We start from the raw sequence: 23,719 nt of genomic DNA, 5'->3' as shown, positions 1-23,719 counted from the left end.
CTTACTAGGGACAAAGGCTTCTCATCAGTAGCGGTAAGGTTTTATACATTGTGTTTGGCAGAGCTGAAGCCCTCAGAGGCCTCAAAAGACCTGACTGGGTGCACAGCACATCTGAAGGATAGGCGGGTGGGTTGTTTAGCTTTTTATTTTGATTGTATTTATGTTGTGGGACCGGGCTCTCAGTTCCAAGCACGCAGGTGTGAGAAAGCAGGAGCTTGGTGAGTGAGGGTGCTGTACAGGGGAGGCGCAGCGATGCACGCGAAGCTGTGCGGGAAGTACAACTGGGGAAGGGTGCGTGTGGCAGAAGATAACAGTTCAAAACACTAGCTTAAGACCAGGGTGTGTGTTTTACATATACAGTATAGGAAAAAAAAAGAGTTTCTTGCATAGAACCATTACTGAAAGTTTGTTTTTCCTGCCTATAAACTGATACCTGAACTTGGTTTAATAACACACGGTTTTTGTTGCTCTGCGTGGCCACAGGCAATTAGGAAAACACAGCCACCAGTTCAAGGAAGGCTTCTGGAAGGAGCCCTTGAGACCAGTGCTTCAACTTGGTGACCTCTCTACAGCTGGGGTCCAGCATTTTGGCTCTGGGCAGTTGGTGCCATCAGCCCCTGCAGCTCCCCAGCATCAACACGGCGAAACCTTCCCTGCCTTGCAGCTTTCAGTAATTACCATTTCAGCTGTCTTCCACGAGCTGAATTCTCCTGTCTGTTTGACAAGTAGTTGCTTGAGAACCTGTTATTTTCATCAATGAAAATAAACTGTGTGCAGCTTCAGCTTAATAGACAGGTGCATATTTGCTAAAATAGTGTGATTTTTTTTGGTTTAATTGCACTCTCCTGCATTACCCCGTCCCCTTGAAGCAAGCTGGGCTCACTTTTGCCCCTTGGATGGGGGCTCCCAATCCCAGCACGCTTCCAGAGAGGTGCTGGGTTTCCTTACTCCCCAAATGTTTGTCCAGGGGCTTTGTTTAACCCCCTCGTGTGTTTTGTCTTGTGGAGTTGCCAAAATCTGGGGAGGTTGATCATTCCAAAGCAGTCCACTTTGTGTGCTACAATTCCATAGTTACCTTAATAATTTTAATAGGTGGTCTTTGGATTATGCGATAATTCCCGATGCAAAGGGAGAATGACTTCAATGGGAGATGTCAGGGGAATTTCCAGGGAGATTTCAGTGGCTCGTGCACACCCTGTAACGACGGGGCAGTTGCTGTGTGCTTCAGTGGTGAGTAATTGCCCCGCTTACATGGGTAGATATAAAAGCACCTGGCCCACCTACCCCTCCTGAGCGTCATCTGTTATACAGACAGTGCTTAAGTAGCAGTAAGCAGGACCCGAGGGCTGGTTCCCATTTGGCCGAGTGTTTCAATATCCTACTGGCAGCGAGGACCGAGATCCCCTTCTTGTTGCAGCGGCCGCCGGGGCTCCTGCTGGATTCCTGGGGATGAGGATCCGGCCCACGCTGAATGAATGCGCTCCCTTGTGCCCGCACCAGCTCGGTGTGTTTGTACAGCGTTAATTAAAATGCATTTAAGTTGAGCGAATGCTTGTGGCACTCGGGGCCCCTCTGGGGAAGGAGCAGGCAGCCAGGCGAGCGGAGCCCCCGGCTGTTGGCGAGTCCCAGCAGGGCAGCCGGAGCTGCCAGCGAGGGCGGCTGCTGCTTAGCAGCAGGCACTGCTCTGTGCCAGCCCCCGGCCCCAGGAGAGCTCCTGCGTGTCCCCACTCCATGAGCGGGGAGAAGGTCTGGGGCCAACCTGGCAGCAGATGGCTTTGGTGTCACTAAATCAAGTTGTGGTTAAGGCAGAGGTACAAAACCAACCCAAGTGCTTCCCTCCCTTCAGCTCCCGCCCGCGTGCTTGCGCTCCATCATCTCCCCCCGCCGACCTGGCCTTCCTCTAGAAACCTTCCTCTAGAAACCTACTAGCATTGAAGAAACGCCCCAAAGCCTGTGTTTTGGTGCTGTAGGGGAGGATTTGGGTTCTCGGTGTTAGAAGCTGCATTCACAAGCTTAATTTTGGGTGCTGTACAGAAAATGAGGCGGGAACAGGCAGGCTGTAGATCTAAGACCAGACTAAGCCTGGCGCTGGAAGCAGAGACTGCTCCAGCCTCTCTTAGATAATGTCTATTAATTGCTCGTTTTGGCCCGGCGCTTCATCAGGAGAAAAACTGTAAACGCTGAAAACACTCAGTGAAGTAAGTTATTTTTTGCATCCTGCAGCTGGTAAGAAAATGCCACGCTCCCTCTATGCCGTGCATTCATCCTCGCTAGGCATTTATTTGCATGGCTGTAAAAAGAAATCTTGAATTTTAAATGCTTTTCTAACACAACTCGCCGGTTTGACGGCCGGCGCCAGCGAGCTGCTTGCAGCAGGGATGGGGCTCCTGGCCGGGGGTGGCAGCGAGCGGCGTGGGGCCACGTGTCCCCGCCGTGTCCCCCCCGTGTCCCCCCTATCCCTCAGGCTCCCGCCAGCTTGGAGGCTTTGCTGCTGCCTCCTCGTCGGAGCGAGCGCTTCCAGATTCCCAGCAAGACCTCAAGGAGAGCCAGATGATGGAGCAGATGGCAGATGACTAATTTGGCAAAGTTAGACGAGTGGAAATTGTTTGCTTTAATTGCTTGTCAAGTCCGGTACCTACATTATAGTTAAGGAGCAACTATTTACCCTGGAAATATGATGAAATGAGGAAAGAGAGTGTGTGTGCGTGTGGATGTCTGTGAAGAGCAGGGAGAAGAAGGGAAGGGGAAGTACCCAGGGAAAAGAAATGGGTATGCACCCGTGGAAAAAAACAACAGCATTGGCAAAGCCTCGTGTATTATTTTTGGCTTTTTTTGAGTGGTTGCTGCGTGACTTAGGTCCTGCAGTGCATCTTCCCCACGTTGTCCTTCCCGATTGCAGCATGGACACGAGGAGAAACAACGCTGGAGATGTTAGCATAAAACAAGCAGCTGACAGTGGCTCGACACGGTCGGCACAGGCAATTATCCTTGAAATGCCGCAGTATCAATCTAGTCAAAGTTTTGATGCCATTTTTTGGTTGATGCAAACGCGAGCGCTACATCAGTGAAATAACGCTGCGTAGCAGCAACCGAACAGATTTTGGAGAGCTCAGTGCAAAGACAGGGTGCCACCAGCTCGGGAAGGTGTCATGGCACATAAATAATCCCTCTCGATGAAGTTACAGTCCCTGGCAGTCTCCACTACGCCTGTTCAATTCTGTGCTTGTAACACTGGGAGAGCTCTGCCCGTTGCAGATGGCTCCTGATGAGCCTCCGTCGGAGGTGGGGCCACCCTCATAAAGCACGGCCCTGCCCCTTGTGTGACAGCACCATGGGACACAAGATTTGGGGGCTTGGAGCACGTTTCCAGACCCAGGGGCCGTGGTAGCTGGTGGGATTCGAAGGGGATGGCCGTGTTGTAGCACGGAGCAGGCCTTCTGGAAGGAAAATGCTTGTGTCAGCTGAGTTTTTAATTAGGAGTAGAGAGAAAATGATGCTTTCCTTCATGACAGCCTCTCACCTAGGGAAGGGAAGCTTCCAGTTTGAAGATGCTCTCTGGAAGCTGATGGGGTCAAGGGAGGAGAGGTGGCGACCTCCAGTAGGTGTTTGCCTTCTCCCAGGAGCCATCTGCAGGGCTGTGAGGGCAGGCAGGCTCTCCCTTCATTAGGATGTGCCTAATTGCAAGAAAATGCAGGGCTTGCAGCTCGTTTAAGGAGAGCTGTAAGGTAATGAAAGGATTAAAACTGTTTTCCCCTTCTTCTGTGCTGGGCGCAGGGTACCCAGGCTTGTGCTGGGAGCAGGGAGCCGAAGGAAATGAATGGGGGCTGCTGTGAAATTGCTGGTAATTAGCTGTTTGTTAAGGGGCTCCAGTATTTCCCCCCCAGCTGGGGGTCTAGCAAGTTGCCAGGAGTGTTTGCAATTATTAATAAACAGTTACTTCAGCTGTCCTTCAAGAAGCCCTGGTAATGGTGCCGTCTGTATAAAGACAGCTAATTAAGTAAATAAATGAGGGGGAAGTACAAAAAGGCTGCATTAGGAAGAGGTGCTAAATGTTGGTAGGCTCCTCCTGGCTGTGATAAAGGAACGTATAATTCCATGCTCCTAAAAAAAAAAAAGAGTGACTGGGAGCATTTAAGCCTTGTCTCGTGTTTTTGGCCCGCTTGACACCGGGGTGGCTGCATGGAGGTGGCAGTATTTTCTCCTGGATAACTCAACCCGTAGGCAAATCCAGAGAGGGGCTGCATAAAAAAATGAAACAGGTTGCCCTCCTTCCAAAAGTTAGCTCGTCTGTTGGGCTGGGAGGATTGTAAAATCAATTAGAATTGCAAGAACCAGAATTAGACTGAGTCGAAATGAGTTTGTAATATAACACAGAGATTTGTCATCAGCGGAGCTGAGCACAATAATGGCCTAAAAAGCAGAAACTAAAGGACATTTTTAAATGCCTCCACTATTTCCTGCCTCTGAGTGAGCATCCAAATGGTGTGGCTTCGTTAGGAAAAAAAATGTCAATGGGAAATTAATTTCAGAGTCATATGCATGAATATTGATGAAAAATGTAAACTCACTTCAATACGGACAATTATGACTGCTGTAATTGGGGCCATTAGGAGCTGAAGCAGTTCTCTGTCACTTGAGGTAGCTGGGGAGAAGGAAGCAACTGAACCTGAAGCACAAATGTGTGGGGAACGTTGGGGGTCCCGCGCTGTAAGGACCAAGAGTGCTGTGCCCACCCGACATGCCCAGCCCTCCCGGCTGCTCCCTTCTGCACAGGTGCCCAAAGGAGAGGGGTAAGACAGGGAAGAGCCATCAAAACAGTTTTTTTCCCCTTCTTAAAATACCCTTTTCAGTGAGAATTAATGGATCTGCCAATGAGACCTGCACATGGGAGCAGGATGCCCATTTCTTTGGGAGCTGGATGCCCGTTTCCACCCTCCTCGGCAGGGAGGCAGCTCTCAGCTCCCTAGCTCCTACTGCAAGATAAGCTGGCTTCTGGATTGCAGCAGAGCATGGGAAAGGGTCCTCAGAGTTAGAAGAAGTCAATAAAACGAATTAGGATGAAAAGCCAGAGATTTACTCCAGGTCACCGGGAACAGGAATCTGTAAGTTTTCTGGGTTTGTTTCCACTGGCTGCACTCTGCACTGCAGGAGGGTGCAGTTCCCCAAACCACCCAGGTTTGGGGGTTAGGTGAGAAGCAGGCACAAGGCTTCCCAGATACGAAGGTGCACTCCCTCAGCTTTCGGATGCTGATAGTGGTGGCTCTCCACACCTGTGTATGAGCACTTGGCAAGGTTTGTTACCATAATTCTAGGAGAGGGCATGGCAAAGGGCTTGCAGATAGCGTGTTTGTAGAGAAATGTACTTGTGAGCATCGTGGCACTGGGGTAGCCTGGCACAGGTCAGCTGCTCCCTGGGTTTCTGTCTGAGAAAATGTATGGGGTTGTCAGATTTTTCTGTGTGCAGCACTGAAATGGCTCTGAAGGGCTTTCCTCTCCGAGCTGCCTGTGCAAAATCTGAGCAAATTGGGAGCGCTCCTGCTCAGAGGCCAAGGCAGATTTATGTTCACATTCCCCACTGGGAGAAGCTACAGGCTGGAGAGGCATCTGAGCTAGTACTTTGCTGACCCTGTTAGAGACAAGCCAATTAGTATTTTTTTTTTTTTGTGAACCAAGAGAGGACCCGGTGCAGGGACTGCTTTCAACACGTGGTCTTTGTTTTCATGCTGTTCATCAGGTTCTGGGCCCATATAAGATAAGCAGCATACAACCAAGTGCCTTGAAGAGGTGCTTCTCTACAGAACTGAGATGACAGTGGTTTGTATGGCACAACAAGGCATGATGTTCTGTTGTGCTCATGTTTCTTTTGGGCACTTTGTTTTAAAGAGCTGAGACAACACACGAGTGCCAGTACTGTTCCAAAAGACTGCACAGGCTGGAGGTGCTCTCCCAGCTCGGGTACATATTGCAGGATATTAGCTCTGTTACATCCCCCTTCCATGCAGGAGGGTCTGTCTGGTACTACTGCTTGGTTTGAGGCAGTCTGTGACCGATTTTCCTCCCTTGACAGGGGAGATGGCCACCTTTTGCCATGCATCTCCCAGCAGCAGAGGCCCAGGTGTGAGCTGGCACAAGGAGAGGCTTTATGCACCAGAGGGGATTTCTTTTTTTCTAAGACAGAAATTAAATGCTTGGAATCACTGCGAGATAAATTTAGAAGAACAACGTGAGCTCTTCTAAATTTGCTTTTAAGATTTTATTCATCTGAAAGAATTGATTTCCATAGCATTATCAAAAGCCAGCAGTAGTTACTGCAAGGTTTAGTTGTACAAAATTAATCTTCCTCTAATAAAACTTCCAGCCCTGGTTTACATCTCGGCTGGTTTCACTCCTGTTGCTGCAAGAGCAGGCTCCAAATGTTCTGCCTCCTTACAGCAAAAAATGGCTAAATTAGCTTTTGTGAAACATTTAATGTGCGTGCGACATGAAATACCAGTGTTGCGGTGGATAGCTTTATTAGCTGAGCTGCTGGAATTGTTTTCTGAGCTATGTTGATCCTTAGCACCGATTGCAAAATGGAACAGAAATTATTTATTAGTCCTCAGGAGCCTTAAGACAGAATAATACTTATTCGGCTGGAAACACAGTCAGTCTTAGTGTTATAGATGCTGCTGCTTTCAAGGAAAAAGCAAACAAAGTGATTTTGTAATCGGTAACAAACATTTTCCAAAGGCTTCTGGCAGGGACACGCGGGCAGCTTCCTGAAGGGTTTTGATGCCTGTGGCAGCGGGGTTGGGACTTCATGGTCTCTGAGGTCCCTTCCAACCCAAGCTGCCCTCCGACTCTGAGATCCCTGGATCTGAACGAAGCTTTACGTACGCGCTAGGATGGGGCTTTGTATTTCAGAAAGGACGATGCAGCAGTGGTTGATCTTTCTGGCTGTTCACACTTACCAAGCTGGGAGTCCTCAAAAATACCCCTTAAATGTTACAAACAAAATCCTGCCTTGGAGTGTTTTACTCAAGTGGTAAGGTTTTGTGAGAAACCAGGAATGTTCGTGCTTTAAATCACGGTTTGAAATCAGGTAGTATTTATTTTAAAATCCATGTAAACCAGACAGTATTTTTACTTTTCATTTGGCAGCACATCGTAATGTATTTCAGACACTTCAAGTTTATAAACCTGGTGGGGACTTCGAAATTGTAATTTGAGTAAGTCACTGAAAGTGTTAAAAACCTACATCCCGTGCCTTACATGTATTTCCTTTGGTAACGAGACCACACACGTACATGGTGAAGGAGTCCTATGTAGTGCCTCTTCTGCTTTCGTCTGTGCTTCAGCTGCTAGCAACGCAAGAGAAGAGAATCATCTGCTAACCCCCGAGCCCACAAACGGCTCAGAGCCATGCCAGCCCCGGGATTGCTCCCCGGTGGGGCGTTCCAGCTGAGGAGGAACAGCTTTCTGCTGCCATTTGGAGGGCAGGGGGAGTTTCCTTGGGAGCAAACTTGGAGCAGTCGGGGGGCTCTGGGCTGCCTCCCGCAGCCCTTCGCCAGCCGGCTGTCGGGGGCTCGCATCGCCCTGGCACCGGAGCAGATTGCTCTGCGGCAGGCGAGATGCGCGGCGGAGGACACAGATGAGAATTGTTCCTGTTTCTGTTAAAAAAGCAAAACAAAAAGGGTGTAGTAAGTAAATACTCGATAATAGTAGTACTCCAAAATCTAATCGCTTTTGGTCTTTTAAAGGAAAAAGGACCTGCATCATTCAGAAGAGCATATTTTAGCCAATTTTACTGATTAGGCCTCCAGTCATGGAGGGTTTTGTTTGTATTGATCTAATCCAGCAGTGGGAATGGCTCCAGAAATGCTCTTCTGGTCTGGCTCATGTTTTGCATAATATAATGCCCATTTCAAAAGTTCGGGTAGATTCAGATTAATTTGTTCGCAGATAAGAACAGCCCACAAGCTGTCAGTAGAGAGGAAAAGTAAGTGTGTGCAAAAAAAAAGGCCAGCCCCATGCTCAAACATTTAAGTAGCATTGCTCTTATGACAGGCTGAGAGCTGCATGAAAAAATGCTGCTGTAAAATCTGGCTTCTGTGTTTCTTTCCCGGATTCATTTTTGTCGCTGCTTGATGCGCGGCAATCTAATAGACTGAGCAGAGCTGTGATTTGGCACTGGCTTTGAACAGGACTTGAAGATTCAGAACAGAGTACTGTAATATTAAAGAACATCTTCTGAAAACTGACTGTATTTGGCTGGTATTTCCTAACTCGTCTGACACAGCTCCCTTGTGCATTCAGATCACAGTCTGGTGACTTGCAGAAAGACAGTAGGCTTTTGCTCTGTCTTTTATTATTTAATTGTGCAGAGCTCGGAAGAGCTGGGGACTTCAGGAAAGAGGAGGAAAAGTGATGCTGGGTACAAGCCTTCTGGCCGGGTTGCTCTTGGTTTCTTGACGGGTCCTTCTAGGTGTCAGATGAATAGGGAAAATGCTGGATTGCACAGGTCAGCTGAGATGCACAGGTCTCTCTGGCCTCTTATCCTTAAATTTGTAAGCACTCAGTGTTCAGTATCCTGTATCCAGGGATTTCACGTGGTCCTGGTTTTTGCTCTTAACGTGCTGCGGTCAACTCGTTTTCCATTTGTCCTACATGTTTGCGTTTTCCACATTTCTGGATGTTCAGTGGTACATATCAGCACCTGGTCCCTTTGGTAAGAGATACTTAAATTGCTGAGATGATCATGGACCTTCCCACCTCTGCTGCTGATACCCAATCCTGTAATTAACTCAGAATTATTATTCCATATACCTGTATCCCTGGATGTAAATCTTCATTCCTTCTCTGCTCCTGTTTTCTTCCTTACTTTCTCTGATTGCACTTGTCCTGTATTTTCTTGCAGTGTGTGCTGGCACCGAGAACAAGCTGAGCTCCCTCTCGGACCTGGAGCAGCAGTACCGGGCCCTGCGCAAGTACTATGAGAACTGCGAGGTAGTTATGGGCAACCTGGAAATCACCAGCATCGAGCACAACCGAGACCTCTCCTTCCTGCGGGTAAGCAACCTCCTCTTTATTTCCTCTCCATCTTCTATGTACAGGGGAGTAGCCACAATGCGGTGCTGGACCTGCAGGAGAAGAGGCTAATAAAATGTCACGGATGCACAGAGCACAAGAGCGATGTCGTGGCTGTGACAGGTGCTCTGAGTATGGCATTTACATGCGTCCAGGATGTGAGGGAGAAAGCTGTGTCACGCCGCAGGAGGGTGACACCTTGCTGGCCTCTATGGCTGCGTGCTGCCAGCAGGTCTGGAGCTCTTAGGGTAGGGTGTAGGGAGGTTGGAGCAGTGCAGGTAAGCACTGGTGGCTTGGGCAAGCTTGCCCTGATAAAATGTGATTCGTGGACTGGTTAGTAGGGTAGAAAAGGGAAGAACTCTGAAACAAAAGGTGTTTATTGAATTAACATAAAACCCTCTTCACGGTGGAGCCTGGGTTGTGTGATCCCCCAGCTTCTTGCTTTAGAGGTTTTCCTATTTTGTTTAAATACTGTGCTTCTAGCCTTTGTGTTTGTGAAGGAGTATTTAGACGTGGTTTGTGCATTACCTGTTAACTTGGTAGCAACTACAAGGAGTAGGAGGTGAATGCCAAATGGAAAGAATTTAATCCCATCGTGATTTGGCATGCCAAAACTCGTTATGTTTGACAAAAATGCCTGGTAAAGGAGTGGTCCAATGCACATAGATGAAATTGGTGCGAGAACCATGTTTGAAAACAGCCCACAGTGGTGTGGTTACAGACTGCACGGGTCGTGCTCTCAAATAGAAGTCAAGCCGTGACACGGATGAGGATTTGTGCTGCCTGTATCGTATGGTGTCACTCGCATATCATTCTGCAAAATGTTCCTGTCACGTGGCAAGATACGTGTCTGCATGTAAGTCGCATTTTCGTAAAAAGCACGTAGGGGAGCAGTGGAGTTCTCATCCGGCAGCCCCGCAGGTTGTGTTACACTCAGGCGTTCGGTTTGCTGGGTCTCGGGAGAGCCTCGTGCTCAATTTCAGTTCACAAAAACTTGAACTTTCCATTACGGCATCTAACAAAGGCAAGCAGAGCCTCTGACAGCGTGCTTAACATTGCTTCGTGTTAAATTTGTTGGGGGTTTCTCAGGATTTCTGCTCTATACATCAGCCTATATTTACTCGAAGCGTACACCAGGCTGTGAAAAGATCTGCAAGCAAAATTCAGCTACCAGATACGCGTCTGGAGTGAAGTTTGGGGTGCTAATTGCACTCAGACTAACAGGTTGCCTGTTAATTTGAGCGACGAATGCCTAGGAAGTGAATGCTATCTGTACATTTCACAGTTGTGACAGGTGGGGAAAACACATATGTGCCTGAGCTCCGAAATAGATAGCCCTGGGGCAGCTGGACTAACGGTTCCCACTGTGCTGCACAGGCAGCGGAGTCCTCGTGCAAGGGCAGGGTCCCTGCGCTGCCTTGGGCAGCGCTGGAGTTTCAGATGCTTCCTGAAACTCCCGCCGGAGCCATCGTGCATGCCTCTGAATTGATTAAATTCATCGCAGATAGTTCACCCGCTTCGGCTTCCCGTCCTTCTTGCTCTGACCAGCAGGTAGGTGGGGAGAGCAAATTAATGGGGAATTAGGGAGTCACTGTTCCTCGTGGGGAGCTGCTGCAAGCAGAGGGAAATCAGCAAACGAGAGGGGGTAAAAGCAGCAAATGAGAGCAAAAAAGGATCCTGTGTAGCAAAGGAAGGTTGTCCAGTTACGCTTCTTGGAACAGCTACCAGTGCATTTTCATTAGCATTATTGCTTATCGTACCTAGGACTGCGCTCTCACTGAAATCTCAGCAGAAAGCAGAACTTGAAACAAACCCCAGCAAACTGCAAGTCTGTGTAATGTGATAAATTGTGGTCATTAAAATAGAAAACCAAACAGAGGAGAACGTGTTCTCGGTGAGGCAAGTAAATAAACAAATGTTGGCATATTTATGCCGATAATTCAGCATTCATTAGTTAGGCAACGTTACTTGTTTTATCATTTTAAAAGTGATTTTAACCGCCAAATGAAGGTGGCAGATGGGAGATACCTAAATGAAGGGCTATTTATCTCTCCTAGACTTCAGCGTGGTGAACTCATCCTGCAACTCGTATGATGCTCCTCTGGCCTACTCACCTTTTTTCCCAGTTTCTTGCAAAAATTGCCCTCTTTCTCCATCACGTGGACTTTGAGCAGTCAGTTGATGGTTTGTGGGTTGGTGTTGTCTGTACATCTGTCTGAGGAGTACCGTGGCTCTGTGCCCAGCTGCCTTCTCAGTAGCCCCCAGCTTACAGGGAAGACATAGCAAACTAGGCCTGCTCACCTTCTTATCATGCAATCATAAATGAATTCAAGTGTGTGGGGGGGAAAACAGAGAATTTTATTTGTGCCAAGGAAGATTAAAAGATCAGCATCCCATCTTTCATATTTATTCAGACATTTATTCCCTAAGTAAATTTGCTTTACGTGTACGAGTTAGCTCACTTCATGTGCTGATTAAGACTAAGAAGGGCTGCCTGGCACCTGAGCGAAACGTTCAGCCACCACACTTTGAAGCCTGACAGCGTGTGCATGGCATCGAGACCGCAAGCAGCTTCACTCACCTCAGAAAGGTTTGCGTATTCCCCCAGTTTTTCCCAGCACTCCTGCATGCTCTCATCCTGCCATTTTGGGAGCTTGGTATCCCCTGCTTGTGGGTGGCCAAAAGGAGGGAGAGCAACTGCAGCTCGAGGTTGTCCTTTGCGTGTGCCAGCCTCCGGCTCCAGCAGCTCTGCTCCTTGAGTCTTGCTGAGGCCAGAGTGGAGATTTACCTCCCTGGTTGGGATTTCGGAAAAGATCAGCTGTGCTCTGGTTCATATTGGAAGTGATGGTTTGGTTTTGGAGACGAGAACCTTATTCCAGTTTCACGTGGCAAAGCTGACAGCTTGTATTGTGGGCAGTGCTTACTTCTTAATGGCATCTCTGTGTTCAATTTTCTGAATGAAAAACACAATTAGTATACCACAAAATCATCTTCTGCAGGCACTCTTCTTCTGTTAAACACATTTAGTAAACAAGAGTTATCTTAGACTAACCCTCAGCCTTTTAGCAATTCGCAGGCAGTAAATTGTTTTCTTGTCCCTGGATTTTATTTAACCAATTCAGATTATTTATTTTTGACGACATGACTGAAGTTCTGCGCTGCTCGCTGCCATAACTCTCCCAAATGATTATGAAACTTATTTCTAACTGCAATCAACGGCCTTCAGAAATGATCTACCATCGCTTGATAAATTCCGTGTTCATTTACCTCTGTAGTTCCCTTACCCACAGCAGCGTTAGCAGTTATATCTGCGCGTCGATTAACCGAGCTCGGCAGGCAGCTTGATAGCTGCTCTGGGTGTGCAGCAGTGTACGGCCACATCGTCCCCGTGCCGACACACAGAACGGGGTGGGCTGTGAAAACCAGGACCCTTTGACTTCGTGGCAGGTGGAGTGTGAGGGTTTGGGTGTTATATCAGGAATATAGATACTTTTTGCTTCTGGCTTTGTTGCAGTCTGGGAGGAGGATTGGGTCAGACAGAGCCCCTCTGAGGAAGGCAGCTTGCGTGAGCGAGGGAAGAGTTGGTTGCAAACCTCACTGCCTGGCCCCTGGGTGTTCGGGACTGCTTCCGGTTAAAAAATAAGTATTCTGTATTTTTAGAAAGCTTTCTGGTCTCTTACAACAAATCAAGTCCCTTCTGAAAGCCCTGGCTGCCTTGCTGAGCCGGTGATGGAGCAGGGACAGAGCCTGCAGCCTGAGCAGACGCGTTGGGCTGAGGAACGCAGAGACAGGAGTGCAGCACCATGGCCAGGTTGCTCAGCAGGTCCCAGCAGTGATAGATACGGCTCCTGAAGGCCTGGCAGAACAGCCCGCGTCCTCTCCTGCAGCAAAATGGTATCTTAATTCCCAGCTGACAGGCTTGGAGGAGGTCCCAGCTCAGCAGAAAGGGAGCAGGACAGGGAGTAGTGCCTAGTAGTCCCTAGAAAGGAGAGGCTCTAGGGTGGCTCTGCCTATGTGGAGGGGGATTTTCCCCAGCAGTGCTTGGGAAGTATTGCACATTGGCCCTAGTAGATCTGGAGGGAGGAGGATTTGCTGGGCAAAGCTGCCCCATGGCACCTCTCCCGCAGTGAGCTGCATCAGGACAGCCTCACCAGCACGCGTTGTCCTTGGCTGGACAGTACCAGGTCATTACAGACCTGGAAGTCAAATACACGTCCTGATTTATTTGTAATTGCCCTCCCAGGACCTTACCCATAAGAAACAAAGCACAAAGAGCCCAACAGTGTGCCGGCAGCGGTGTGATGGGCAGGGCTGCGTGCACCATGCACACACTATCTTGGAGGAAAGAGGACACCTCCGACTTGCTGCTTAAATCTGGCCGAGGCGTCCTGCACGCGGCAATAAAAGCAGCTGCTGTGCCGGGGGGGTTACAGGAGGCCAGGGGCATGCCAGGCCGTGCTCCTGGCATGGACAAAATGTTTTACACCGGCCGTGATCAGCTGCCAACTGTGGTGGATGAACCCGAGCCGTGTTTGAAGCGAGTTGGATCCCAAATTCAGAGGGTGGAGTGGGAGCAGAGGCCAGCTGCGCGGTGCATCTGTGATCCAGCTCCTCTCCGGGAGGATGCCTTTTTCTTCATTTCCCTTTGCTTTTGCAGAAACCATGGCTTAAAATAGTCTCGGTAGTATAAGCTGATCTCAAACCAGCCAGGGAGTATCGATTGCAAAGGGCCCTTCCTCAGGGCTCGGGTTCGTGTGGCCCTCCAGACCCATCCTGCCTGCAGAAACGGGTGGTCAAGTGGCAAGTCCGTGCTGCAGCCACTGCAAAGAGCACGGTGCAGTGCCTTGGTACAGTAAGAAGAGAGGTGATAAAAAATAATAATAATTTAGTGCTACCAACCTCAGGGGAGGGATTGGCATTTCCAAAGCCGTGCTCATCCCCTCTTGAAGCGCCGTGCTGTCCTGCTCCTGTCCCTTGCCAGCCAGCAGTGTTCACGCTGCCCCTGTCCCTAGGTGAGTGAACCAGCACCTGGGTGCTTGCTGCCTGCTCTAAAGACCAATATTACAGCTGTGTAGTCCCTGCCATAACTTCTGCCAGCTCCATCCCAACCCCACCACTCCTGGAGCCTCACCAGCAGGTAGGTGAAGGCACCGGGTGCTCTCAGTGTGCACAGAGGCACTGTATTAGTCCTGTGCTTTCCCCCCCTCACGAGGCATCGATAGGTGAGCATCCACATCCCCGCAGCATCTGCTTTCCTGTGCTGTCCAGGCCAGGTGTGTGTCATACAGGTACAAATGCATTTGCTCTGGCTCCTAATTCCGTGGCATGCAGCTATCCCTGGCTGGCTCTCACAGAACCTTTTCTGCCTGTTGTGTACAAACCCAGCAGCTCCGTCTCTCCGCGTGGTTCATACTGTCGGTAGTTCCCCCCAGCCAGGTTTTAGCTCTGTTTTTATACTCCCCCCCATCTCTGTTCTTTTATTTTTGGAGCTGTCCAGGGCATTGCAGCAGGCAGAGTAACGGGCTGGGAGGATCGCTTCTCTTCCATACACAATCCAACCTCGCGTCCCTACAATGAACTGAAAAACCCACCACTGGAACCTCTCTTTCCTCTCTCCTTTCCCCACCAGCAATGCAAAACCCAACTGGAAGTGCTCTGCAGTGTAGTTCTTGGCTTGGTGTTGAGGCTGGAAGTGTAACTTACAGACTGCGCAAGCCGGTACTCTTCTGTTTTGAATTAAAGTTTTAGCTTCTGCAGAACAAACAGAGAAGAGAATTAATATACAATTAATTCTCGAGCTGAGTTTGCCAAGCCATAACCAAATATATGTACATTTGTTATTGCCCCATTAATTTAGCAATTACTTCTGGTGGCTCCGTATGAAAGATACAGCTTGAAATAACCACTTGTTTGCAAGAAGAGTGCTGTGCTGCATAAACGCGGGCTCCTGTTCTGATCCAGGGACTGTCAAGCTGCCCTCTTCGGCTGTGTGTGCATCAGGTGCTGTGCAGCTCCCCGGGCAGAGCTTTCTGGGGAGGTGCAGGGCTGCAGGTGGTGCCTCTCCAGGGGCACGTGGCCCTGCTGAGGATGGCACCATCCTTCAGACGGCGCTGCCACAGGGCTGGAGGCCAGGGCGGTGCCGTTTGCTTGTTCCTGCTTTGCTGGGACCAATCTGCTGTACAAGGCACGAGCTGCTGTCCGTGTGGAGCAACTAGCAGGTGGCATCTAGGAGCCTGTCAGCAGCACACACGCATCTGCTCGTGGAGGTTTTGGAGAGGCTCCGGGAGGGCGCAGGGACAGATCTGAACCTGGGGCTTTGTTTCCCCACCACCCATGTTGGTCGAGAGCTTCCCCAGCTCTCCAGCAGCTCCTGTCTTTGTGAAGCCTTCAGTTTGGTGAACATCCTTCAGCTGTATCACACACGGAGATTTGAAGTCCAGGGTGATTATGGAGTCTCTTTAAATTTTCTGTAGTTTTTCCCTTTTGGCTCCCATTGTAGTGGAGGCGCCCCACCTCCTGCCGCCTGGGAAGCCTGTCTGATTCATGTGCGTGGCAGCGATAGCAACTCTTGAGAGATAAAAGAAGCCTGACTTAAATTATTCAGAGTAACCCAAGCCCACGCACATGCTCAACATCAGTAATACCTTTTGCTCTTGCTGTCCTGTTCTCGTGGCTGCAGCGAAGCCGCCCTTGGTTGCGCAAAGCACTGGGGAGGCGATGCAGGGCAGCATCACCCTTGTCCTTGTCCAGATTTATAACTCAAATGAATGCAACCGTTGAGATTCATCACTGCTCAGGCTTGTTGGTATTTTATTCGCTATAGACTGCTAATTTCTTTTTTTCCCAATTGCTTGGTGTCTCGTCACACTCTTCTGCCTCTCCTTGGTGGGTTTTGATGCTGTCAGCTCCTGCATATCTACAAAGAGCATTTGGTTCAGCCAGCATCCCAGCATTGCTGGGACAGGTACGACAAAAACACCAGTGTTGGAAGGAAAACGGTATTAAAAATAAAACAGTGCAAACCTTCTTAATTAGGTGGTGTTTCTCTTAGAAGCTGATCTGCCCTCTAGGCAAGTGAAAGCAATTATGCCTCCCCTTTCAACCACCTTATGCTGCTAATGATCTTACTCTTGTAAATGTAAACCTCTCCCCTAGCTATGCGCTGGGAAGTGCTGGCCTCATTGAAGCTGGACGAAATCAACCAAGGAGGTAAAGTTAAGCTAACTAACAACAAAAAACTAGTTGCAAACACTTTTAAATTCTAAATGGATTTATTAGGTTATAAAGCAAATGAGTACTTATCTTCCAACCACAGAAAGAGAGGTTATCCGCACTTGGCATCAGTGGTGACTGTAATGAGTTTTCAACTCTAATCTTAACTCTAATTTGGGGCTGGAGTAAACTCCGCCTCTTCACACCTTTCCCTGACGAACTCTGCTCAGGTGTCTTTAAGGTTTATTTCTTCTCCTCTTTCTCCACCCACCCTCTCAGATCTTCTCCACGGAGGCTGAAGTCAAGAGAGGCCCAGACAAGGTATGTGTAGGTACAGACATATATAATTGTTTTATAGTGGGATGCTGTAAGTGAAAGCATTTTGTGCTTTCCTTTGAGTGATATGTTTCCATTTTCCTCAGCATTTAGGAAATGAATTGCCAATTTTTCCTTTAGTTCTCCCTCCCTCCCATCCCATTTTACTATGGAACAAAATGAAATTTAACCAACTGACTGTCAGAGAGCTGAATAATCTTGCATTGTAACACACCAACTCAGAGTCCTGGATCAATGGGCTTGAATTGCCGCTAAAAGCTATATGAAAGGGAAAGCAAAGTCTTTTGCTGTAAGCTGTGTCAAGGGGTGGAGGAGCAGAGGGATGGATGGAGGCTTAGCCAACAGTTTTTGTAGTAACCCAGATCAATTTTAAAGGTTTCCTCTGTAGATGCCTGCCGGAGGGCTTTTATGGTTCAGAAATGTCAGCACAATTGTGCAGATTGCAGCATTTAGCAGCATTAGCACTCCCACCCCAACCCCGATATGAGCACCAGGCCACCTGATTGCGGAGCCACGTGTGTCACGCAGCATCCTGTGTGGGAAGGGTGTGGGTGGAGGCAGAAGCAGCCTTCCTGAGCGCCCAGTGGGGGCATTTTGGGTGTTCCCAAGGTCTTGTCCTCGCAGTAGCTGCTCCGTTGTGCTGGGCTGGTTTGGGGAGTCGGGGGGCTGCAGCTTCCAGGGGTGGCGGTGGCTCTGCCTGCTGAACCACGGGGTATGAGGTGATGTGCTTCTGAGATGAGACGTCCCTGGTGGCAAACGTCATCACAGAGAGGTCGAATTGGGAGGTTTTGGTTAACACACTGAGGATCTAGCGCGAGGCAGTAGTTGTGCAGGTGGCTAAGCACAACCATCCCCGTTGCCTTCTCCTGCTCGGGTTTGAAGTTTAGTAGGAGGCTGGTAGCGCCCGCGTGCTGTATTGGCCACCAGGTTCCTTTTCCCCCTTTTGTGGTGATTAGTGCTGCCAGAGAGGAAGAGTGAAGTGCTTTGAGGTGCTGTGAGAACATAATAAACGGGAAAATGTCAAAAGGAGGGTGGAAGTATCATGCTGATTTCGAAACACCTGCACTGTTTAGTGCAGGGAAAGTAAATGATCGCTTAATGTTGCTCAATGGAAGGAGAGGTTATCCCAACAATGCATTTTGTAAAAGAGTTTATGCTCATGCACTAAGAAGACAACCTTAACAAGCCCAAAAGGGAGACAAGAGACCCTTGAAGTAAATGCTGTTCGGTTTGAAAAGGATTGCAAGAGGTAACTGAATGATTCAGGAGCTTGAAGAGTGGCCAGGGCTCCCTCTGATGTCTGGTGTTCTGGGACTGATTCAGGTCTTAAATGCCACCAAGGGAGTTGTGAAACGTGATTTATTGTTTTTATAAGTCTGGGTAATCCGAGTGACCGTGGCATATTGCTCCCTCAAAATGGGAAAGCTTGAGATGTTGGCTACTGCTTCAAACTCCTGCTTTAACACCCACCCCCCCTCTTTTAACCCCTTTTCATACCAGCCTTGCTTACAAGTAGTAGAAAGACCCCTCCTGCCTTGAGTTTGGAAGGGGGCTTTTGCAAGCAGAGTCCTCTCCAGAAAGGACCAACGGGCAGGGGAGAGCAGAGGGACGGCAAGGCACGCGTCCTGTGGCTGCTATTAATCAGAAGCCGCAACCCCGTGTGATACGTACCTCAGGAATAATAGTGGCAGTTCATCCTTCAAAAACACCGTGCAGAGTGAAGGGCTGAGAAAGGAAAATCTATAATGAGTATCAGGGAATTAATAGCTGTCTCTGCAAAACTGTAGAATAACCTCTTCAGGAAGCAGGCGATGGTGCTGGATTCCTTTCAAGCCCACGGAGTGATCAACTAGAAAATGTGTCTGCTGCGAGGAACAGCCTGGCTTTGATAAGGGTGTGGGAAGCATGACCTAATAGGCCTTAGATTGCTCTCACTTTTAAAATAACATTTTTTAATTTCTCTGGAGACAGGGGAGTTTTAGGTAAAAGAAGGAAGGGTATTCTCCAGGTGTGTTGCCTTCCCACTCTCCTTGCCAGTGAGCTCAGGGCGAAGCATACGTGCATCTGGGACAGCCGGGCTCTGTGAAAATGTTTATATCTCAGCTGCTGTGCAGCCTCGGGGATCTGCAAGTGATTGGGAAAAGGCTCTTGTAGTTAGAAGTATAGAAGGTGATTAAGGAAAAATTTCAGCTCCTGTAGCCCCTCGTCCTCCTTTTATTTCTGTCCCTTTCATGAGATGCTCCGGTAGAGAAGTGCCTTACCTGAAAAAGGGAAGCCTACTGCAAACAGCTACTGCAGCCATCCCCACGCAAGGACGGTGCAGCAAGGGGTGGGACGAATTGCAGTGCTCAGTAACTGACAGAGATGTGCAAGCAGAAAGAAATACGAAGGAAATATTAGCAAATATTTGTGCTGCCTTTAAACCAACAGAGAACAGCGACAGCCGCGCAGCTTAAACCCGGAACGTTTTGCTGGGCTTTGTTGCTGTTGCGGTTATCTGACTGCTGGCTGATATCCTCCTGCCTGCCCATTGCCTGAAAATGCAGATATTTGTCATTGAGGCCAGGTGAGGTCTGTCCGTTTAGCAAACGGCGAGCCGACCCCAGCCGTGCCGTCAATGAGCTCCGGTGCTCGGCGTCGGCGTGGCCGGAGGTTCTGGAGGCGATGCCCGGTAATGACGGCGGATGCTGAAACCCGCTCCCTTGTCAGCTAATCAGTTCAGTGCCAAAGCAATCATTTGATCTCAGCAGAACAGCTGGTTTTAAACTACAGATTATCCACCACTTCATCTCCTCACTTAGCTGCGGAGCTGATTTGTTTCGGCTATAGATCAATTACACCCCAAAAACAACACTCGGCTCGCTCGTAGCATGTGAAATGAAGACAAAACCGATGGAGGCACTAACGATAGATCTTCCATTACGGATCCTCCATCCAGGCGCATAAATATCCATCACTGGGGAGCGAGCGCTCGTTCATTCCTCCAGCCAGTCATGCTCATTTCATTAGGATACAATGAATTATTTTAACAGAACAATGCATATATAAGAATAAAATGTGGCTAAAAGGACATTTATTTCTTGCGCTGCCTATAAGTGTCCCTGGTTGGGTGACACCAAAATCACTCAAACTGATCAAATGCAGAATCAAATATGTATGGTTAGAGCCTGTTGGGAGGCGATGTTGATCATGTTTGAGGCAATTCAGTCCTACCAAAGAAAGTGTTTTCATGATGTTTTTTTTTCTTAGTGCTGTTATGACCTCTTAATCAAAAATATCTTCCCCCAGCCCCCAAAGAGAAAGAACAGTTTGGGAAGCTCTTTGGGAGTTCGGGAAGGTGTGATGGAAAGCTGGTGGTAGCGAAGCACAAGCTCTGCTCTGCTCCTCTTTGCAGCAGGCATTTCCTTCAGGGTCAGGGAAGGGAGGATCTTAGTTGGCAGTCGTGCAGTCCAGGCTATCAGTCCCAATGAAAAAATAAGGTTATGTCAATGGATTTCTTTATACGTGCTGTACACCGAGAGCATCAGAACCAGGCACCTGCAGGTCACCTGCACTCTTGTACACGTGCTCTTGCTTCTGGAGCAAGGTTCCCCTTCCTGCCCGATGGGGCTGGCTCCTTATGCCTGTCCTTTCCTCCGCTGTTCCTGAGATCGGATGAAATGCTTATTCAGCTTCAACAGCAGTGCTCTTTTTATGTCTCATTTACCTCGGTGTTATGTATTCAGTAGGCAGAGGTTTAATGAATGTAGTTCCTGGCCTTTCTGTGTGCTCGGTTCTGCGTACTTGTGATAACCTTTTCCTTTTTCAGCTTCTGGTAGAAACAGTGTGAGGACACCGAGGGGTGCTACAGGAACAAGAAGGGTGTTCACACTGCCCTGAGAGCTGGCCTGTGGGGTCTGACTTCAGTCAGGCAATAGAGAGCAGAGGGCTCAAGGCAGGAGTTCAGGACACATCCTACTAGGGAGTACAACCAACCTCTGTAAATTAAATATATATATATACATGTATAAATCCCTCTCCGTCGCACTGTTTTGCACTGGTATGATGTTCTTAACACAATTTCTTGGTTTTGTTAGATGTCCGTCACAGCAGCGAGCCCCCTGATTTGTTCAGCAGAGATCCAGCAGGATCAGTGGCTGCCACATGCACGCTAGGGAGATGTCAAACCACCCTCGGGCAGATTGGTTTTCTGAAGAGGGATTTCTCAGGTGGCATTTGAAGCAACCTGCACTGGGAGTTTTTCTCTCTGTCCTTAGGCAGAGTGATGGGAGAGGGGAGTGTTTTAAGGGTGGTTTCTGTGGCCCCATTTCGGGAGGTGCTGAGCAGCTGTTCACAGGAGACCTCGTGGTGCTGCTCAGTCCTGGGGCTCACGTTCTGGGGCTCACATCCTCCCCCTGGTCAGCCTGACAATGTGCATGCAGAAGGACCAGCACTGGATGGAAATCATTTCAAATGAGGTGATCTGAGTGCACAGACACATCAGAGCCAGCTAAGCCTGCAGCCAGGAGTTATAAAGTTCCTGTTTACTAACATGACTTTGAATAGAGTTCATACATTCCCCGAGACTTTGGCTTGAAAAGAAATAATTTGGATGGCAATTCTGCACCTTGGCTCCTCCCATAAAATCTCACCTTCCTCCAAACATGCCTCCAGTTTGAGCCACAATCTCATTTCTTGTTTTCATTTCTTCTAAAGTTTTGTTTCGCTGTACCTAAAACGTTGGGTTGTAGCTGTGACCTCTGCAGAGGAATTACACACCACCTTTTTATGTCTGTTAAGTTTTGCTAGTCATTTTACAATGGCTGCTGCCTGTAACTGTTAGAGCAACCGTGAGGAGCCCAGAACCGACAGCTCCTTGAGCAATTTTTATATTTTTTCCCATGAAATTTTAATGCTGCATCACTCTGCGAATTCAAAGCCGATGCAAATATTTGTCGTGTCTGCTGCAGCCGGTGTCCACTGGATGTTAATTTGCCAGAACGATGAATCCCGTTGTGCCTGGTTAGCATGAACTTCCCAGAAGCAAGAGGAGGAGGTTGCATTTTGGATTTCAGGGAAGGTATCAGCAAAGGCTCCTCTTGTTCCCTTAAATAAACATCTCTGGCTCCATCCTCCAGGCACATCTCTCAGTGCCCCTCTGGGGCTCTCAAAACAAAAAGGTCTCTTGTCTGATGGAGCTTTTAAGAGGCAATGATTTTTCTCAGCCCTCACTTAACTGGCGGGTAATCGGCTGCCATCTCGCTCAATGCAGGTCTTTGTTTTTATTTATTTTTTAATTGAGCTAAATGCCTCTTCTGCCTTAATGCTGCGTCTGATCTCTGCTGGAGAGAGCAAATCTTAGCAGCGTGTAACATCACACGTTCCTCTGATGGCTTTCGTCTCCCATATGCTCTAGTTCAGTAACAGTTTTGGCTGATCACTGTGACAGCAAAACACCTTTTTTATTTAAGCTACAGCTTTCTGAAAATATATCTTTGGGCTTAATCAACATAACCTTCAGCGCTTCTTTGAAACCCTGGATCTAAAAGCCATGAATGTCAGAAACGCTTCGCAGCTTGTGGGAGCCTTCAGCGCTTCTGACAGATAAAAGCGGAGGAGGAAGCCATCAAAAATACACCAGATCCAGGCTGGAACGGGCTTTCTGCTGGCTGCTGATGCTCGGAAGCCTACATTGGAAAGGACAGGCTACCTATGAGTAAGAAGCCCAAGGGTAACACGATGCTAGGCATAATATTATGAGCAGCCTGGGGGGTTTTACACTGGAGATGCTCCACAAACTGCACTTAGTCACTGTTTACCAGCAGAAATGGTCCTCTGCGGAAAGGTCTTTCGGACTTGAGAGCTGTTGGTTTATTGTTAGAAGAGTAGCGGTGGTGTTATTTTTAAGAAGAAGAGGGGAAAATGAGAATAAATTACAGCAAAATGTCAGCAACTGCTGAAAATAGAGGAGTATCAACAGGGTCTCTTTGGTGTTTTTGCAGCCAGGCAAGCACAAGCAGCAGGAACGGTGCCAGCATGCAGTTTCCATCAGCATAACTCATTACCTTTGCCTGTTTTTAAATATTTCAAGTTTAATGGTTAATTTTGGATGACACCAGCTAACAAGAGTCAGACTAATAAAATTCACATTAAAGTACCAGTTGCAGAAAGCATGTGTCAGTAATACAAGCGGCACAGGACAGAGCGGCCGTGGTCTTCCAAGAAATCTTTTCCATTTCTTACGTTCCCTGTCTGGGTGAGATTTATTAAACGATGCTCGAAAGGGAATGTCCCTCTTCACTACCTTCTATTATTGGTGGGAGCCAATTTGAAGCTCGCTCTGTTGTGCGAGGGGGGCGGCGTCCCCGAGTGACTGATGAGCCCAACTGGAAGGGATTCGAATTGTACAAGCCCGCGCTCCTTGGGACAATAGTACCAGGGAAAAAAAAAAAAAAAAGCCTATTCTTCACATTTCATTGCCTATTACTTCTGAGCTTCGCTTTTCCTCTTGGACTGCTCATTTTTCTGGCTTACTTCTCAGGATAAAGAGAGAGAAAGCTGAGAAGGCAGAAGGTCTGCGTGGTGCAGCTGGTGGAGGTACTTGCAGGAAGAGTTGCCAGCTGTTGTGGGTAGCCATGATTTTTTTGCTTTATTATTATTATTTATGGTGGAGACTAATTGCAGTTTGATCCATACGCTTCCCCAGAGGTCTGCTGCCTTCAAGGAGAGGCAGGAAGCCGGGCAAGCTCTAACAAGGCTGGTAGGAGAACAGTAGGGCAGGTAGGATGTACGTGCTGGTTCCCCAAATACAAGAGGAGTCAAAATGCAGTCCCTTAAGTTGGAGCTGTCAGTGCAAAACTGCTTTGCCCTCTGCTAAAGACCATTTACTTGGTTTCTTCATGGTTTGCCTGGGATGGTGGCCAAATGCAGATTCCTCTCCCAGGGATCACAACAAATGAGATATCTGACTGTGCTTCACACACAGCTTTGGTCCTGCATGTGTTTGGGGTCTGAGGACTTTTCTGAGGCAGAAATCCAGGTCTCACCGTCTCGTTCACCTTTAGCACGCGATGATTTCCTCTTACATTCAGACCTCTGATCCTTTCCGAATGCCCAGAAAAAGATT

The 23,719-nt window shown here is 48.4% G+C and overlaps 1 protein-coding gene across 3 annotated transcripts in view; it reads left to right on the top strand.

The window, feature by feature from the left end:
* Positions 1 to 23,719, top strand: part of ERBB4 (erb-b2 receptor tyrosine kinase 4) — a gene marked incomplete at its 5' end in the record, with an annotated part of 567,763 nt that overhangs the window by 195,378 nt on the left and 348,666 nt on the right. For all 3 annotated transcript variants that reach the window (XM_082763474.1, XM_082763473.1, XM_082763475.1), the window contains one exon: positions 8,897 to 9,048. In XM_082763474.1, the coding sequence (XP_082619600.1) occupies positions 8,897 to 9,048 (152 nt within the window). The remainder of the gene's footprint in view (positions 1 to 8,896; positions 9,049 to 23,719) is intronic.

Source organism: Aythya marila (genome assembly GCF_965140915.1).
Source record: "Aythya marila genome assembly, chromosome: 6".
In the NCBI taxonomy this organism is placed as follows: Eukaryota; Metazoa; Chordata; class Aves; order Anseriformes; family Anatidae; genus Aythya; species Aythya marila.
The sequence above is the reverse complement of the archived record's forward strand: the minus strand, read 5'-3'. Positions and strand labels throughout refer to the sequence as shown.